Below are 20,578 nucleotides of genomic sequence, written 5' to 3' on the forward strand. Positions count from 1 at the left end.
AGAACACATTACGCCGAGAATTGGAAACAGATATGAGAATGAACAACAATTGGATAAAACTAGAACGGAAGGCCCAGGACAGAGTGGATTGGAAAATGCTGGTCGGCGGCTCACGCTACATTGGGAATAACAGGTTTAAGTAGGTAAGTATTGATCTAAAATTCAACTCTACTTGATTTAGCTTTGTAATAATACCAATATTACTTTCTACATTCCCTGAATCTATACCTAATGTGACGGTGTTTATAGTCACGTTTTTTGTTTGTTTTTGTTTAAAAAAAAAAGAAATGAGATTTAGTCTCTGACATTAATTAAGTTGACAAGTACGATTCAATTTCATTATTGTTGGTTGATATATTTCAATGCTTGTTTTCTTGCAAACTTTGTTTTACTGACAAAAGATGACATTTATTGATCAATCTTTATTTCTTGTTATTTTTTTTAATAATAAATTACAAAACATAAGACATAAATATAGATTTTAGTGGTTACATTCAAATGAACCTAACAATAAATCTTACATTTACTATACATCTCCCATAAAATATTGATATTCTGTCAAGATGGTATATATTTATATATTATAATCAGCATTATTTAATAATGTAAGAGATATGTATATATTTTCATAGAATGTCAGTTGATTAACATTGATTTCATTAAAAGTTCATTTTCTGAAATAACCAGACAAATAGAATTTTCATTTATCTACAATGAAGAATATTTTTAAAGGTTTCAATAAGTTTAACTAATTACAACCAACTCTTTTCAGCAATTATTGATACAAATCATTTCTATCATGATATCCATTGCATAAGTTTCATTGTATAGACAATTTTGGAACAAACTTTTCAGTAGCAGACGTTGGTATCATATGAATGAAGCACGAGACTATAGGTGATATTTTAAAAATCTCGCAACGTGAATTAGTCGATCTGACTATGAAAAAATCGATATTTGGAAACCATTTTATCAATTCTGAAGATATACATTAAGAACTATCAAATGAACAAGCAGAAGAAATCTGTATAACAAGGAAGATACGGCCTCCAAATAGTCGCATTCTGTTAGTTAACTGGTCGGTATTTAATGATTACAATTAGAATTAAATAAAATGTTTTTCCATACAATATAATTTTGAACAGTTTCATTAACTTACATATAGTCAGAGTGTACTGGTAACGGGAATTGGTAAATCTAAGTTCCAACCGAAACTTGATTATCCGATTATCTTATATTATTCAGTGATTAGAACTATTAAATTGGGACTTAAATATTGAATACTCACTCAAATCTTACGAATTTTTATTAGTCCTCCACCACTCTCCGTTCAAAATCAATTTTAAGATAGATGATACAAACAAATCAGCTTTGATCTTACTTATTTAACGATATCCTGAAAGGTATAAAAGATGTATTTCAACATCTTTCGCTCATCCAGATGAGTATATATCAAAAGTGTGATTATGCCACTATCAATTCATATCTGCAGTATTATCCATAAGACCAGTGACTTATGGATAATGGTTTAATTTTTTTGGTTTTTTTACTTCATTTTAATTAAAATAGTTACCGAATTCTGAATCCTACTTTATTCTCAAAGTTAGCTAAGTTCAATCATCTTTTAAATCTCAGAACAGTTTCATCATTGATAACAGTGACAAAAATTGGCATGTCGAAGGTAACGATTTGATGACACTTAGTAGCAATTACCATATGTGCATAATTATAAGATTTGGAGGACGAGAGCAAAGTACCGTATAAATAATACATAGATATTCTTTGTTTAGATAATAATGTACTGTAAAACTGAAGTTCAATTATATAAATTTCCAGAAAATATAGTTCCTTGATAAATTAACAGTTACATGACTAAGTATTCGTCACTCTAAAATTCGATGTGAACAATAAAAATCATATATTCTTAGCTCGTTAAAGCACTTTTGATCCATCACTTGGAATGAGTAGACGGAAATTAATACACAGTAAGTTGTGACAAAATACCCGATTGACAGTTGATTATTCTTTAAGGAAATTTTACCATAAGGTATCTGTGGAGTTCAGTTGTAACGAGGAATAATACGATTTTTTCAAGAGTGTAATTCATATGAATTTAAAGAATCTTTCTTCAATGTACAGAGAGGACTGAGATGAAATTTTTAACTAGCACACCAACAGAAAACAGATGTTACAAATTAAGCTAGCCTAATAGAAGAAAAATCTATAACGATAACATCATTAAACACGAATTTTTAATTCAAGTGATACTGATTAAAAAAATACTTCAAAAGTTCTTTTTATAATATCGCTGAGAATGATTTGAGACCGCTCTTCTTTAGTCGAAATTCAATAAATCAAGGAATGAAAAATAAAGTCAGACTGATGACCATTTCGATGAACGACAGATTTCTCTCTTGAGAAAATCTCAGTGGTCATCCTCTAAATCAAGTTTGTAGACAACATTGAGTATATACTATTGTTTGTTCAAAAGAACATAATAACAAACCCCGGACATTTTGTTAACTGAAAATATTATACTACTTATTTGATTATAAGGCATAATTTATGCAGTTTTTTCATACCCTTTCAAAAGAGTTTGAAATAAGTTCTTCATTAATTTTAACCAAGTAAATTTTTTTCAGTAGTTGCTATCAGCGTGATCAACACATTAAAGTTCAGTGAATATCCAAGACCCAATAATTTAATATTTACCGTACTTAACGCTTGCAACAAGTATTAATTATGAATTATTTTGTTGCAAACTAAACAATCCTACTATCAGTCAAAATTATTAGGTGATACGACCTGAAGAAAACCGTGACACAGTTAAATAAAGATTTTCTTGACCTTAAGTAGCAAAAATTATTAGCGAAAGTTTATTTTTATGGATTTTTACAAATATAAGTGACCATCGACTTTATCTTCCTAGTGTATCGATTGCATAAATTCAGTGGAGGGGGTAATAAGACAATTAAAAAAACTGAAAACATAATGATCAATCGACTTTGAAAAGTGAGTAAAATACACAATTGGAGTGTTTCAATGCTGTGGAGCAGCTATTATCAGTAAACGCTAAAAGTAATACTTAATTTAGTGTTGCATCTTTGTTTAGCAACTGAATTTTAGAAATTCTCGATCGTATCCTATTTTGTTACAAGTTTATTCAGTTTCACAACTTTTAGGAAACTTTCATTCTAGTGGATAAGTAACGATGGTTGCCCAGTTCTGTTTGATTATCAATCGCTATCAAGCTTATATTAATCTATTGGTGAAGAGTATCTGCAAATGAATCAGTTCTCTATATTCAATGCTAATCAAAAATCCCAATAAGTCCTTTCTGGAAAATATGTTCTATAGGGTAAACGCAAACAAAATTGAGGACGGATATCCACCGATGACACTGAGGAATGGAATTTTCCACTGTATATAGAGTTGACTGAAGTTCTAAGATTCAAAACATCTACCCCTAGCCAAACGATTGATATCACTGTCAGTGAAAAACGAAAATGTTTCACCCTTAATCATGGATTTACTACATAGTGTACGCAAAAACAGGATAAACAAATTGCTAGTGTTTCATAGCTTTCAATGGAACTTTCAACTAATGCCGTTTAATGGAAAAGAATATTAATTTTATTTCTACGTAGTTTCACCAATTATATTGTTACATAGGACAAAGAATTTCAGCAAATAAGTGATAATAGTTACACGCAACATTAAACTCTGCTGATTATTCAAAAGCTATGACTATTGCCATTATAATTATGAAATAACTATTCACGCTATTTTTAATACCTTCTCTCAAAATCTATCACCAATACATTACTAATTAAAAAAAGAATTGTGTACATCTCTATGGAATCACAGATAATATCAATCATTTATTCATACATTCATTATCATAACAATATAAATCAACTGCTTTCAATGAAACAGCCAAATTCAATGATGAAGTATGCATAAAACTTGCCAACGATTAATAGAAAACATCCGGTTGTACAAAAGCTAGTTTATCCATTGGAACAAAAAGTTGCTCATCATCTACTTCATTACTTTCTTGAATAACTTTTGTGATATTTCGGTTAGTTACATTGAAGTATTTAAAATTTCTAAATCTTCATATAACCAAAATCTGAAAGAGCTGCAGATTTTCATGATCATTATGTGCATCTGTCAGTCATAAATAAACTAGAAACAATTAAGTGTGCGAATAGATTCAAATTCCAACAATGCAACAACACAGTTACATGAAATTATCCCGATGAACATCAAACTAATGGAAGTATCGATGGTAGCAAAAAAAACACTGATAAAGAATATGATTCGAGAAAAATGAGTTCGCAAAATAAAAAGTATATAATTTTGGAAATCAGGATCAACAGTGAGATAAAGAGTTAATGCATCTGTGTGATTGTGGCCGATTCCGAGGCATGTCACCTGGCATCTGAAACGAGCATTTACCAACGTAGCACAGTCGATAAAGAGTCTTAATCTTATAAGCCGATCTTCCACATAGCAGACCTAAGTATGATCAACTATACTCAGTAAACTTAGTGCAACCACTTTCAAGTCCTTCTGTATGTAAAAGGGACGCCGACATTGTAGGTACTGAAATAGTTTTCCCAACCAGTTCTTCATGACGTAGTGATATAACCGGTTTTCTATAGCATGACTGTCAGTGAATTACGGTCACCATAGACATCCACAGGATTGTAGTGGATTAGCTTCGAGATAATTCCTTAGGTTTCGTATATTAATTGCCATGATAACCGTTATTAAACAAATCCAGACGGTGTATTTATTTAGAAAACTCATCCGCTTTATATTATACTCCTACCATAAACTGTTTCTTCTTAGTCAGAGAATGTATGTTTATTGGTAGCATTATATTATGGTCAAATAATATCCGCAAATAGTTGGAATCTAGACACCTGAATACCAACACAATAAATGAATAAATTCGATTCCGTAGCTGACTGAAAACCCGTACACAAATCGCTCAAAAGTATAACAAAACAGTTAACTCGTAATTCTCGATCTTGGATTCTTCTTTGGCTGATATTAATTAAAGATGACTATCATACCCAATTAATTACTTTTTTCCAGTTCTGTTGACAGAATAGGAAAAAAGTGATATTACGAAATTTAATACATGATTAGTCATACTGAAAAACAGACACTAGTTACCACGCCATGAAAATATAAAGGATGCGAAAACCACCAACACAGTTCATTGAATCAATGACAAAGAAACACCTAAAAATTGATGATCGCTAAAAAGTGAGATGCTTTGCAATAAATAAAAAGCAGGACTCGAATACTATTTATAATAAATCAACACTCAACGAAACAGAATGTAACACCGATTTTTAAATGTTAACATACAAATCAAAGCTAAGTAATACAGAGAAAATAATATACAAAAGGAATTAAATGCAGAAACCTAAAAGTCTTTAAAATATATAATTTCTTTTTTACAAACATCATAGAAGTTGATTTCACTGTTTCAAATATGAATCAACTAAACGTGTTTGAATAGACTCTAAAAAATCATTCCATATCTCTAATTCCATATAATTGTCTAATGGATGAGATTTATGCAATAATAAAGATTTTACAAGTTTTTCTAACATTTTTGCTTCATATGAATTTGTATTTGGAATATCAACAACACATGACATATGTGTATTTGTATATTGTTGACAATGCATTGAAGATGATGATAACATAGCTTGTTTAGTAATACCAGTTTGTAATGGATAGTTAGGCAATGAATAAACTGAATGAATTGATTCTAATGAGCATAAATATGGAATATCTATGCCAATTGATGAATTGTTAACAGTTTTATGTGAATCAACTGTTTGACTGAACACATTCCGTATACCATTCAAGAGAGTAGACTGTTTAATTCCTCGAGACATTAACTGACGACATAGTACAGCTTCAGAAGGTACGTTTTTACCAGCTATTACTTTTCCTTGATTGTAATAAGGATTAAGATTATACCATGATAAATGATTATCTACCATTCCATTACAATTAACTCCAGTTTGTACAGTGAGCATCTAATGAAATCAATGAAAAAGAAACAATAGTGAAGTTAATAAGTGTTGCATAAAAAACGGTTGATTTCTGGTTATAAACAGAGCTTAGATAGTTACATTGATAGATTTATGCAATTGATTGAGCAAGTACAGACCGATGAACTCAATCTTAACACATGGACTTTTGTATGAAGGTAAACAATACTGACTGATCACTTAAGCCTTAAAAAAGGTAAAGCAGAGTTCTATTCTTCAGTATAAGAGAGAAAGCAACGTATTTAACATAATAGTTACGAGTAATTAGTATTTGCGTGTTAAAGGTGGAGTCATATAAAGAAGGGGGTGAAGTTATAAGTGACAAGAACGAGACATTAAATTTTGCAGTAAAGAGATTAGCTGACATAAATAGTAAACATATGGAAACTTGTACGGGTTAATATACTGATATTAATTTTTGTTGGTCAGAACAGTGATTACTCAAATAGTGGTGTGCAAGAAAAAGTTTAATTTGCAAGAGCAAGAAATATCACTAAACCAAAGTAAATAATACAATCTAATCAATCGGTGAATAACACAAAAAAGGTATATGCTAACAATTTACTGGAAAAAAATGTACATATATCTAAAACATTGCTAACCATGGTCAAATGTCATCTCACTGTTATGATAAAAATGTGTACAAAAGAAAAAAGAAATGAAAACTTGATAACGTGATCAAGTGATTATCTATAGAAATTACTTTCAGCTTGCTCAAGTTATTTGGATGGACCATGAATATTAATAAATCACATGGAAACACCTGGAATAGATAATTTCACCAAAAAAGTAATGTGATGCATACATCAAATTGAACTTATTCGCCAAGTGAGTACAGGTTTATTTACTTGGTTTTGAGCCACAATTTCAGGTGGTTTTATAGTGACACTATCTGGGCGCTTGAACAGAATCAAGTTTCATTGACGATATGTAACAGCAGACAACTGTTCAGACTATCTCGGAAAAAGATAGGATTATTATTTAGTCTCAATCCAAGAGATTGGACTGATGGACAGAACACTTTAGGGAACAGCTAAACTGGCCTTCAGCTACACTTCAATTATCCACTATTTCCAAGCAACCTGAATGAGAATTGGTGTAAGTCCTCCAACTCTTAGTGAAGGCCATAAACAATCTATAGCGAGGAAGAGTAGAGGGGCCTGATGGATTAACTTCTGAGATTTTTAGGGATAGTGGTATAGTTTTAGCAGTTAGATTAATTGAGATCTTAGCTAGAATCTGATAACTAAACGTAACCTCATCTAACTGGTCTCGATCAGCCCAGTTTATAAAAACAAAAATCCTCTTGTGACAATCACAGAGGAATCAGATCAACTATCAAAGTGTGTAAAACATTGGTCTGAGCTTCTGAATTCCTCATAAAGCTTTTGTGTTTTTATTTCGCTAACTAATATATGCTTGAATCGTATCCTCGATGTCTAATCTTTTCAATCACCACTCATATTGTTACTACCTCTACTATTCTATGATTTGTCATGTGAATCTCATCTACATTACTGGGGTATCGTGACTTGAACCGATGTACATACGTACCAGGTTCTACTTTTTGACTGATTGATTGAATGTTGATGTGAGAATAGAACCCCTTATATATTGGTCAAAAGCCAAGTGCTTTAACTACTACCCCCCAAACTCCAAAAATTGAATAAGTAAATTAAACTGAAGAGTTGAGTGTAATTACGAACATTATATATATGTGAGGGATAACTTATAATATAGGCATGTAAATGGTGACTTGATTTCGTTTGTTTATTCTCCATTAAATATTTGTACGGTGGATAGTGTAAAAACGGGTACAAAAACGACTAAAGCAATCAGCTTAAAATACCGCAATGAATTTACTCTATTCTAAGACTCAGAGTGGGTAATAGTACTGATTTGTTGATAGGTAAGATTGAGTCAGGAGGGTCGTCCTCTGATTCAGCAGTTTTAGCTACTAGCACAGAAGCATTGTTTTAGCGGTTAGGGTGTTCAACATTCAGCCACTAAGTCCAAGGTTTGAAACCGCTACATTTACTTCGTTTAGAGCAACCGGGTAGTATGATTGTCCGTCATACTTGATGTGTAGCTCATATATGAATGCCGGATGAACGACTTAACTCGAGAGAATTCAGAAATAACAGATAATTGAAACCATTATTCCTCACAACTCATCACACGAAATTGAGTCTGTTAAGTAAGTAATTTCCCAAAACCTGTTTGGAAAACCAAACTACTTTAAAAATATTCTGACAAAACGTTCGTTTGAACTCAGAATATTAATCCTCTAACTTATATATGTACTAGTGTCCGTCATTTTAAAGACAAGTTATAAAACTCTCACTCATATCGATTTTAATAACTAATGAAATTACATACATACAAAAAAAGTTAGTCAACAAAACTATAAAGTAACTCACCTTTCTACCTTGTGCAAAACATGTCACAGACAAGAAGTTATCTAAACTCATACCACCATATTCAATCGCCAACTTGGAAGGGGTTGTAACTGTATCAATAACAGAAGCTAAGACACTCATTTTTTTACAGGGATGAGGATGGTCATACAACTGTGATGCATCTATAGGTAACCAACATGCATGACTTAGAAGATCCCCATATTCCAATATATTTAGTAAGCACAACTGATTTACTACGGTTAACTTCTTCAGACGCGCATCCATACGTGATACAACTGATGAGTTATAAACAGGAACCGAAAAAATGAACGCCTTTGGGAATTCTTCGCTGATATTTTCTAAAAGCTGAGATCCAATACCAGTGAAGCCATCTTCAGCATTTACAACCAGTTGGAAGCTGTTTGGAAAGGCACAACGCTCTGAAATACGACGGATACGATCATCACATTCGTCAGCTACTTTGCTTCCAGAACGAAATACATTTTGTCCCTGAAAAGAGTCAGAGATACAAAACAACGATATGAAATCAGTACACCGTTGTTAGTGATATTGAACACCTAACATGTACAGCGATAAGTACTTGATATGAATGAACAAACAAGTATTATTGTTTCTTAAGCCATAATTCTTTAGTTTTATGAAATTATCACATGCTATAATATGAGGTCTGAGGATATTAGTTCAGAGGAAATTTTGATAAATTAGAAAAGATAAGTCTTGTCATCAGCTTCAAAACTTGAGACGATCATTCATATTGCACTTATAGTAACTGACGGATAACAGCCAGATATGACGTTCAGTGAAGAATGAGTTTTGCAGACGCTTACATACGTACGAAGTTCTACGTTGTTGCTGACTGACTGACTGGCATAGTATAGTGAAGAAAATTTGGAATGCTTAATAAATTTATCACACCATGTACGATTTCCAAGTGTTTCAGATCATACGAAATTTCAGCCATCAGTAAATTCTTCTCTTTTATCATATATGAAGTTTCTGTAATGTAGTGAGTCAACTTTTAGACGTATAACCTCGGTTTCGCAAACACTGAATATAGACAGAAACGCAAGGCTAAAAGCATCGAAAAGCTTGAAATTTCGATATCTATCGAAAACAGAAATCAGTTGTAAGTTGCTGAGTGATGCACTTACAAATAACTCACATAAAGCATACCTACTGAAAGTGAACATGAGAATCGGGTTTTAAATGCACTGACTATTAGGTCAAGAAAGTCTTCTGTTTGTAAGACAAAGAGTCCACTTACAAGATCAGCGGAAATTTTACTGATTGCAGTAGACTAGTGTCGGTAATTCTTTGCCATGTTTACATATATATATATACATATATATATATATATACAGAGAAAGACAAAGGGAGTCTATAATGTCACCCTTTTTCCTCAAAGTAGGACGTTTTTAATATATTGATGGCTCACATTTGCATTGATCACTTGATTAACAAGCATATGCACTCAGGTAACTGGCATAGTACCTGTATGTTACATGTATTGAATTTCAGATAAAACTCGCCTAGTGGTAAATATACTATGTCCAAAATCAAACCAGAAATACGATTAAGGAACGGTCAGTAGCAGTAATTATTTATCTATCTTAATCAAGTTGCGTTTAACAGCACAATGATACACAAGCTATCGAAAAAGTTTCCATACGTTGCTCTTGTAAACTTGTGCCTTTTAGGCACATCATACAGTTACTCACGTTTAAAGTACACAATCACTCGTGTACAACTTTACAAACAATGAGTTTCCCCTTAAAGGCTTTCATAGTAGAAAAGAGTTTTAATGAAGTTGGATATCTATGAAAAATAAACAAAGCTATGAAATGACCAGTAATTACCTCAGTAAATGTAGAAAGGCTACAGACAGAATCAGATTGATGAATTCCATTAACAGAAGACTCGTCAGGAATAGGTTGTAATGATAACGGCAGTTTTAGAACAGTATCATTACGAGACCATATTCGTCGAGCAAGAGGAGACAAACAGTTGGTCCAATTACAGTGATGTTTATTTTTGGTCGATGTAGATGGGCAACGCACAACTTTATCCACTTGACTGTCCCAAGAAGGAATATCGAGTGGAGTCGGGATTAAATCAGGATCAAGTTCACTTCCGAAATCGACAACTTCGCGTATGTCAATGGCTAACGCATGTGGTTTTGGTTCGCGTGTACTATCATCAAACAGAACTTTATACGTGAAAGGGAACTCACATTCGTTAGTTCTTGATTTATTGAAAAATCCATATTCTTGCAAGTTCCAAAAATGAGCGCAGACTCGGTTAGCTAAAGGACCCGCTTGGAGAGTTATGATTTCACCCTTGCATGATTCCATGGGTAGGAAATATCTAAATTTTCTAATGTATAAAGGTATACATAATTCAGTACAACTTATCAAACATTAAGTGCTGAACATAGGGAAACAAAATAAGTAGATGACCAAAAGCATAGGAAGAAGAATTTGTAGACAAAAATGACATTTGTACGCATATCTACTCTTATAACTGATCCATAATATCACTTATGAGTTTGAACGAGAAGTAACATCAGAATAAACAATGAGTGACGAGACTAGAAAATGGACTCCACTTAAGATAACAGATAAATGTGATGGGATTATGATGAGGGATACCTAAGACATTTGAGTGAATTAGTGTAAGCGCTACGGATATTTACAAACTATTATATATTGTCAGTGAAGTTTAAACTTATTTGTTACTATTTATTTTTTAAACTCGCCTAAGAGTTAAGGGCTTATTGACCCAGTGTCCTAACAGGATACGTAAAGACTGCTGTTTGGAGTGCACTACTAGAAACGGCTGAGAATCGGTTGTAGAGACGTCAGTCACCAGCAATGTAGAACCCGGCACAGGTGTGACGCAAGTATATATGCTCCTTATTTTTCTCTAGATCTTGATTTTTAAAACTCCTTATTTTAATTCTGTGAATTCATTACTTCTTTCCTTACCATCGTCTCTGTTCAATTTCATTATTTTTGGTACTACAACTATTTGCTGTTTGATATGTTAACTTCGCCTCATTATGGCACGCGAATTTGAGCCCACCTTCAGACGATTAACTGAGTGGGCAAGTATTACAGATTATCGATATTTAGCGTTGCGACTAAATCTATCGATAGTTGAGTCAACCCTAGCATTCCTACAAATCAGATGATTTTACCTGACCTCTACTTGTACTGAGTTTAACTAAGTTGTACCGAGCTAGCCTGTTATTAAGTCATGGTGGCGAGACTATAATTCATGGACGACCGTTGAACGAGTTTGAAGTGACCCCGAGAAATATTAGCCCACCAGGAAACAGTTGGTATAGAAAAAAAAATCATACAAAACCAAAGAATCAAAGTTGATACACATTTTTACATGGTCCAAAAACTTGTCAAGGTTAGAAAGAGGTTCAAAGGTTCTAAAATCGTAGTGCATATGGTACAGAAACTCATCCATATGGCTCCATAATAGTCGATCTCTGGAGCCATGATAAGGTATCAAATACTCTTTTAACCTCTACCACATAGCTTCAATGTTGTATATGTGTACTCTGGTTGTGTGAGCTTGTCATATTTATTACCCATATACCTACAATATTTATACCACTGAATAGCCGAAGCTTCAGTAGCATCGATGCCACAGTATTTGGAGATCTGCGAATACTGTAGCCAATCTTACTGGCGCTTTTATTATGCAATTCGCAGCGATTACAATAATTTGCCTTAGTCTTAATGTAGATCGAGCGAAGAAAGTTCCTATATCATACTTCTTCCAACATATATCACGTCGAAAGACATTATCACGGTAGTCTGCACAAAGTCTACAAGTCGTTTGATTACCGTAATTACAAATAAAGGAACGTTTTAAGTAGTCCCTTTTTGTAGAGGCTTAATTGTCACGCCTCCTCTAAAATTATCTGTGAACCGATCATACATGAGCATCAGGTATTGAAATCAGCAGTGACCTGGAATCCATCAAACGCTTCTGATTGGCTCGTCCATAAATTACAGTCTCGCCCTTTGAGTCATGTCAGTAAATAACACTTTTAGGCCGCGCAGGTAGGAATATATCTTCTCACTTACGACGTTCCTGTAAATAACACATTTAGGAACAAAGATTGTAAAACACTTCGTTTCTAAGGTAATAACGGACGGAAAGAGTAATTTTCATAAGGAGTATACCAGCTTTTTTATTCAATCTCGTAGTAAATACTTGATGCTTAAAACACAGCTTTGATTCTATAGGTTTCGGGTACGTACTTCCCAAACATTCAGTCGGTTCGTAAAGTACAGCTACCATAAACGTATATAATAGGGCTCAGATCGAGATGCATGAAATCATACCTGCCAAATGGGTTGTATCTATCTTTATCACAACTAAACCATGCCTCAATATTTTGGAAACTACTGCCGTTAAGACTGTGACTAACTAGTTTTCCAGTTGTTTTATTAAGGACGGAAACATATTTGTGCTATGGATGCAAAGATGCTGAAACCGAAAAAATTCTACATAGCTGTCCAGCCAATCGTTGAGATTCTGTCCATAATCATCGAATTGTATTGAGAGTCGGTGACTATCTTTATTCAATACCTAGTAGTGGAAAAAACAAAGCTCAGTGAGCTTCTAATTTACAATATCTTATATTTAATATAAGCTTACAAAGGAATGGTCATAGATTATCGAAACCTATAATTACCCAATCACCTGGTATCAAAACAATAGTAGCACTAGTTATCATATTGAGCGGTGAGGTTGTTTCAAACAACACCCTTCTCGCTGAAGGAAAAAGGACTATTCTTTCCTGTGTAATAATTAGGAACTGCCGAATTCGGAGAGAAAATATAGCTGTTTGATTCATCTGAACGATGGAGGAAGCGTGGTAAAAATAAAATAATAGGACTATACGCTGTAGCTCAACGCGTACTAAAGAAGTAGTGAAGCCCTCTAGTTTTGTGGGATTTCGTACAACACAGCGCAGCTTCCCTCAAAACATGTTTAATAGCAGATTGATGTTGATGATGTGCAACCATAAATTCCTACTTCTGGTCATCCCCTTAAACATCTACTTAAGCTTAGTCACAATACAAACCTAAGGGTTCACACCTAGAAAATGGAGACACGACATAGCAGAACGGACTGTAGAAACAATTTCTACTCCGAAAGAGTTGTCAAATGCTGGAATTCGCTGCCAACTGAGCTAGCCGAAGCGACTTCCCAGGAGTATTTTAAGAGGAAACTTGACCTATTCTTAAGGACTAAGGATAACATATTATTTTGATTTACCAGTTTCTTTTTTTCCTCTATCATCGTTAATATACCTAGGTTCTTGTCTGGAGGTATTGGTGATCCACTGCTACTAGACACGGAAGCCCGTTTAGCGAAAGCTTGTTGTATTCCGTCCATAACCATTTTAACCATTTGAAATCGACAGGTTAGACTGAATAAGAGGTACTGCCATCTACATATATAAAGTAGAATACTCATAAAAAGCCGTGAACACAGTATCACATAGTAATCTGATATGGGTGAAAAAGACCATATTATGAACATCGAAACTAGTTAGAACCTACAATTAAACTGCGATACTGACCAGATTGATCTAAAACCCTGATCGTGCCAATATATTCGGAGTTTGACAACAACGTAACCAGTAACAACTTTTATAATTGAAATATGCCAACCTTTTCAAGTCAAAATTCAGAAGCAAATAGGTTCGGAGTTATCTTTGATAAGTTATGGGTACATCAAGAAGTGACCAATCTAAGCTGGCTAGCTATAATAAGAGATGTGAAGCACTGTGTGCCTACTGCCTCTAGTGAGTGAAAACAGTGTTAAATAGTTTGTGGCGTATAATCAACCTCCAAAATCAATAGTTCTATTAGTCTTCCAATTTGATGATGACCTCATTAGTTTTGCTGGGCTCACTTGCTGAAGGAGACCAGTCACGCATCCACACCAAATCACGAGTGGATACTCTATGCTACGGATCTCCTACAATCGTTAGTCAACGTAGATTCAATGCTTCCTAATATATTAATAGCCCTTCAAATACATCTCCGAACACGTTCATTTCTGTCTTCTGATTAGCCTGAATTGGTATACTTCGATTATAATAGTTGTTACTGGTTAAGGTGTCGTCAAAATCCGAATATCTGTTACATCTTTCGGTTCAAATATGATGTCTTGAAGGCTAGAGGGAAATAAACCGCGAAAGGTATTATGCTTATTTGACCACAGAATTCCGACAAGTAATATCTATAGCGTGCCAGGCAAAGATGTTTAGATCTATTTCGACAGCGAAAAATGTAACGTTAGGACACTGATAGGCTTGTAGCTGGTCTGACATATCTTGTGTATTGGGGGAGTAGAAAACACAGTGACAACTTCTAGGGGTAAAAACTGAATTGTTGACCTAAAACTACACTGGAGTAATGTAGTTAACCGGGAAAATATGGAATCAAGTATCACAGTTGTTTTTACTAGCCTTCATAATCTGACAGCCGTTGTCTTCAGTTTTACGTAGGGAAATTGTTTATGAACTCCATCGAGATGCTTGAAGAAATCTAAGACACTCATATGGAACTTATGTTTATGTTCCACAAATAACATCCAGCTATTCTAGGCAGTTTGCATGTCTGAGCTACAAACTTTTTCGGCAGAAATCTACCAAGGGTTTCTGAGTACAAGGTGAAAAGTTACCAAGTGATTCATTCAGCACTCGTTCCAACGGAGGAAATGTTCAACTCCAAATCAAGGGTTTTATATAGACAGATCACGTGTTCCTCGTAGGCGATTGAGCGGAATTAATTTTCAAGGTTAGAAAAGTATTTCTCTGTTCCGCAAGAAATTTTTACTCTTTGATCGTAGCGAACCAAGCTTTATATCGGTGATGAAAAATCAAGCGAAGAGGGCACACAGAATTTATAGAGCATCAACTTCCATATAAGATGCCGCTTGAATTGGTGAATATGCTGGTCTACATGAGTACAACCTCAGAAATGCTAATAGTCCATTTGCGTCAATGCTTTAGTTATTCCTAGACTATATCTTATTGGTTTTGATAACCCTACCCATGACTAAAGGTTCACTAACTCTTGCTGTCGACAATAGTTTAGCTAAAAATAGGAAAATTTATCCCTGTCCTTCCAACTGGAGCCTTTTTTCGGTGAGGGAACAGTCCACTAATCGGGAATACATTTCAGCTGTAGACTCTTTGTTACTTCATCTGCAAAATGACTTACAAAATATCTACGGTTCTAGACCGTGACCACAAAAGTCGTCAACATGAAACACAAATAAAAGTGAATCCTGCTATACAGTGCCAAGCAAACGTACGGAACTTTGAAATCATTGAACACGTGATACCTCCCCATACTACGATGTGCAACATCTGCTTTAACAGATTGGATGAGAGGACTGGCAGATGTAAATATGGGACTAGTCGATGGAGTAACTAACTGCCTACTCGAGGCTTGTTGAATATATGGTTAAGATCGCAGTTGACTCATGACAGTCGTTGAGTCACGCGACCTGCTTCACGCCAAGTCTCAGTGGCATAGGTATATCCCCAGCCTTCATCCTCCTCTAAATTCGTGAGCTTACATAAAATCCGGTATCTCTAATTACACGAAATCATCTTACTCGAACCGTAAGCCTTAATGTCCAGTCACTGTTAATGTCGTCTGTGCCAACACAATTTTGACTTCCACGACTTATTCTCCCACAGTGATGTGATATGATAAATTATGTTGATATACATTTCTGCCAAACTGTGTTGAACATTACTTACTCCAAGTGTGGAACAGTAAAAAGCGAATTCGAAATATGATTACCAGTGAGTTCTAGATGACAGAGTATTTTCAAGTACTAGTTAGAGAACTGAGTTGTGTTTCCCACTGAGGACAATAAAGTGTCAAGTAATGAAACTAAAATTGTCAATTAAATGACAATTTCTTCAATCTATTTGGAAAAGGAAGTATATGAAGAATAAAAACGTTTAGAAAATAGCATTATTCGGCAGGTTATCAGAATGGTAAGATTAAAACTTTTGCCCACAATCATCACATTCATTTAAACGTACCATCAAACATATCATAGTATTATAATATAATTGACAAATGACACTGAGTTATTCATTATGAATTGAAAATGTGAATAACCTAAATTAAAAGTATGAAGTAAATTTAAACAGCAAAATATGTTGGCCATCGAAGAGTTGATTAAATGAGATGAAAATAATAAACATAATACATATTTACAGCTTCCTATCATGAAAATAAAAAGTATATATTATTAGTAGCTTCATAAGAAATTTCTCCGCTACGATAGTTCAAACCCAGCATGACTATTGATGGCATATCTTAACTTTTCTTTCAATGCACTACGAGATGAGTAATTAGGTAATTTTAAGAGATTAAAACAGGTAGATGCAGTTGGTAAGCGAGATACTTCTTCACGGCGCCCAACAACCCCCAAAAATCCTTTTAGTACTGATCCTAGAGTATCACCGACATCCTGTACAAATCAGAAGAAAAAATATGGGAAAATATTCATTAAACGGAGATAATTCTTGTTTCAAAACTATAAACAAGAAGTCCATTAACGATAAATACATAGATTAGATAAAGATTGCAAATATTTAGATGTCATCAATTATAAATTATGGCAAAATTGACGAAAATAAAATGCATCGTTGTGAAACACATCTCCTACGAATTTTTTTTATTTTCACTTTTGAGTTATAATTTCAACAAAGTAAACAACATGAATTATTTTTAAGAAACAGAATCTCTATTCTCAACTACCTCCTCTGTACCTCCATAGTACACTTTCCCACTTGTTTTCAAACTAATACTTTTATTTTCTAATATTTCCATTAGCAGAATATCAACTGTCATTGTAATGTAAACAAGAAAAAATCCACTAATTACGGACAGTTTAAGCATGAAAAGGAGATGAGACATAGCCATTTGGTTATTCACTCTATCACTGGTTTGCATCCATAACTAACAATAAGAATCAATAAAATCTCATAGACATTAAGTAATCGACGTTAATTTGCCTTTATGTTTTACTCACCAAGATAATTTCAATAATAATTTAAGATGACCTACTTGATCTTCATTAGTATAATGTACACAACGTATACAAAATGGTGGTTCAAGATTAGCGAACCCCAAAAGAGGTGGCCTAGAACAACTGGTGACAAACTGTAGAAAAAAACAGAAACAATTGATTTTTATTACGTAGAGAACAAATGAAATATGTTATTTCAATAAATACTGAGGAAGTATGAAGGGTAACAATTTATGTTTATATTGTCTGTAGGAAACATTTCTGAAATTAATGTAGAGACAAATCAAGTACATTGTGACTGACTGGTGAGATAACAGTTAACTGCACCAGTTGGTTGTCAACCTATTAACCTTGGATTCAATTAATGAACAGACACATTTACGAGTTGTACAAAAATAACTAATTGTATCAGTTGAACAACTTTGATTATTCGACTGGACGAATTTAACCGTAACCGTAATGCAAGAATTCCACTAAGACACAACATACTATGAACTATGCTTCTTCTAACAGTGCATTATGAGTAAACACTAAAAGAGAACTAACAATACATTGCATATAAAACTTAAGGTCACTGACATATTAGACAATCAACCAGCTGCAAATAATATGACACATAAAATATTACTGTAAACTAACTGGCTACTATAGGTATCATTACCCATTTACTCTGAAGAAGTGGCTTGCACTAAGTCATAAAACATCAGAAATACAATTTTTCTTCCCTTTGGAATATGACAAAAATATATCTGTTATTAACTGGTTACTAGTTAGTACAGACTTGTCGCACGATATAACAAAGGTTAATGACGTATGAAAGTTCACAGGCACATATATGCCACTTAAGAGTTCTCTGATTACAAGTAGCATAAGATTCATACAAATTTATTAAATATATGAGGTTCTAGACAGAAGCTTTAAAGCTAGTAATACAATACGCCATAAGTTTTTCCTTCAAAGTGCAAGTCCCACTGTCGATACACTTCTATTTCAACACAATTATATAAATAATGACACAAATAAGCGTAAACGGAGAACATATTAACTATAAATTAAGATGTACAGGTTTCTTGTCAGAAAAATTCAGACAATGATATGATTGAAATTATTTTATGGATTGTGAGACGGACAGTGAAATAATAACTAGCTATGTCGATAAATTAAGGAGTAGAAATAAATGAAAACAACTTACCTTCAAAAATAAACTACGTTCTCTATCGTCGAAATCACGTCTTAAAATATCCCATAACCATCGAATTACGCGATGATTACTATGAAATCCACCTGAATAACGTGTATGTTGTCTACAGAAATAAAGGGAAGCGAATATATCAAAGCATGTTGTAGAAACGATTTGGTAGTAAACTGAGCTATGAACAGTAGAATTCTTTTAAAATGATACCAACAGATTTCAAGCTAAATACATTTAAAATAAATTACTCAACCACTTAAATCTGGAAGGCATGATTTATTATTTAAACACATAAACCTTGGCACAAAGGGGTACCAAAATATATATGTCCCACACAAAGTTGTTATCAATGCCTTTGTGTGTGTACTGGGATATTACTTGCGTGCCCAAACCGAGGTAGGTGATATTCTTAGGGGGTCATTCCTCAAGTCTTTGACCCAAACGTCTAATCCACAAGGTAGTAGAGAAACGTTGAGATGCCACCCCATGGTGGCCGATGACTGATGATAGGCTAACACTCCATTTGTTTCCCTCAAGATCCTGGAGCCCATGTGCACCAATGGCTTGGAATCAGGGTTTTCCAACTCCCGTAGGTGGATCCCACATATCTACCAACCCTGTTCAAGCGTTGGATATACTCTTTTCGTTCTCTCAATTTCATAAACGAAAGCCACGCCAAGAGAATGAAGTGGGTTGACTTTCCTTGATAGTGGCTAAATACGCACGGCCTTATGAGAACATTTCAAGGAGAGCAGGCTCTTTCCTGTCCACGGCCATATCAGGGAATTTGGGGGTTATCTAGAATACACCAAGCAGTGATGTTTATCTGACTTAATTTGTGACAGTGTTATCCATTTTAAATATTTAGGTACAAAATCAATATAAATATGCACAAGAAAAGTGTACATGTGGGCATAAATATAATATTCAACCACGCAATAAACTGGATAGGGACCAATGCAATTTTATATACTCCCATCATAAAATAAGTTTAATTGATACTGACTAATGACAAAAATGAATTTCATCAAAGTATAAACCTATTAAAACATAGTTTATTGTTTACTTACTTTAGATCATCAATATCCATTGAACTACTGTCACCTGAGATAAGTGTTTGTAATTCTGATGGAGAAAACATAGCCAACCAATCAGGACTTAGTATAGAGTAAAATCCCCGTATAAAAGAAGCAGTCTGTGCTCTAATTTGTTTATACATTCGAAAGTGAGCAACACTATGAACGTAACTTATTCTTTAGGCAAAAAGATGCATAATTGAAATGAAAAAAAATATTTGAACATTGAATATATGATCTAAGATTACAACGGTCAAAATTTTAAACAATATCATTTATTGATTAAATTTGAAATGTGAAAACATGCGTAAATTTACTAAGTGTAATATTACTGAAGTAACTGGTCGTGGTTAATTACTGTGGCTAGCAAATCAACTTTTCATTGAAGCATTTAGTAAGAAGGAAATACTTTCATAGATAATCAATAATTTAGCCAAAAAGAAAAACTCCGACTAACTGGGATTATAAAATAACAATTTAACAAACCGCTTTGAAATTAAATTCGAGCAATAAATCAACTACTTAAATTGTAAACTATAATAGTAATTGACTTTTTAAATAAAGAATATGTTGTTATTTTGTAAAACATCGGAAATTGACGGAGCCTAATCTTCTATAAACTACTAACACTTATACAGTATAATGAAAGCAGAAAAATTTAAAACAATCAACATTATATCCATTATCGACAGAAATCTAAAAACTTCTTGT

The 20,578-nt window shown here is 33.7% G+C and overlaps 2 protein-coding genes across 2 annotated transcripts in view; both read right to left on the reverse strand.

Annotated features, from left to right (window-relative positions):
* Window positions 1–5,308: 5,308 nt before the first annotated feature.
* Window positions 5,309–13,240, reverse strand: Smp_027450 (hypothetical protein). Its single transcript, XM_018796654.1, has 4 exons — window positions 13,221–13,240; window positions 10,360–10,876; window positions 8,504–8,992; window positions 5,309–6,068 (listed from the first exon to the last, which is right to left on the reverse strand). Exons 2-4 carry the CDS (start codon window positions 10,852–10,854, stop codon window positions 5,499–5,501), a joined length of 1,554 nt encoding a protein of 517 aa, XP_018651774.1. The 5' UTR covers window positions 10,855–10,876; window positions 13,221–13,240; the 3' UTR covers window positions 5,309–5,498.
* A 3,603-nt stretch (window positions 13,241–16,843) lies between these two features.
* Smp_137040 (putative ubiquitin-protein ligase) overlaps window positions 16,844–20,578 on the reverse strand; it is a gene marked incomplete at both ends in the record, with an annotated part of 34,281 nt that continues 30,546 nt past the window's right edge. The window contains 4 exons of the mRNA XM_018796655.1: window positions 16,844–17,038; window positions 17,638–17,733; window positions 18,792–18,903; window positions 19,862–20,044. Coding sequence (XP_018651775.1) covers window positions 16,844–17,038; window positions 17,638–17,733; window positions 18,792–18,903; window positions 19,862–20,044 — 586 coding nt within the window. The remainder of the gene's footprint in view (window positions 17,039–17,637; window positions 17,734–18,791; window positions 18,904–19,861; window positions 20,045–20,578) is intronic.

The sequence above is a fragment of the Schistosoma mansoni genome, chromosome 4 (genome assembly GCF_000237925.1).
Source record: "Schistosoma mansoni strain Puerto Rico chromosome 4, complete genome".
In the NCBI taxonomy this organism is placed as follows: domain Eukaryota; kingdom Metazoa; phylum Platyhelminthes; class Trematoda; order Strigeidida; family Schistosomatidae; genus Schistosoma; species Schistosoma mansoni.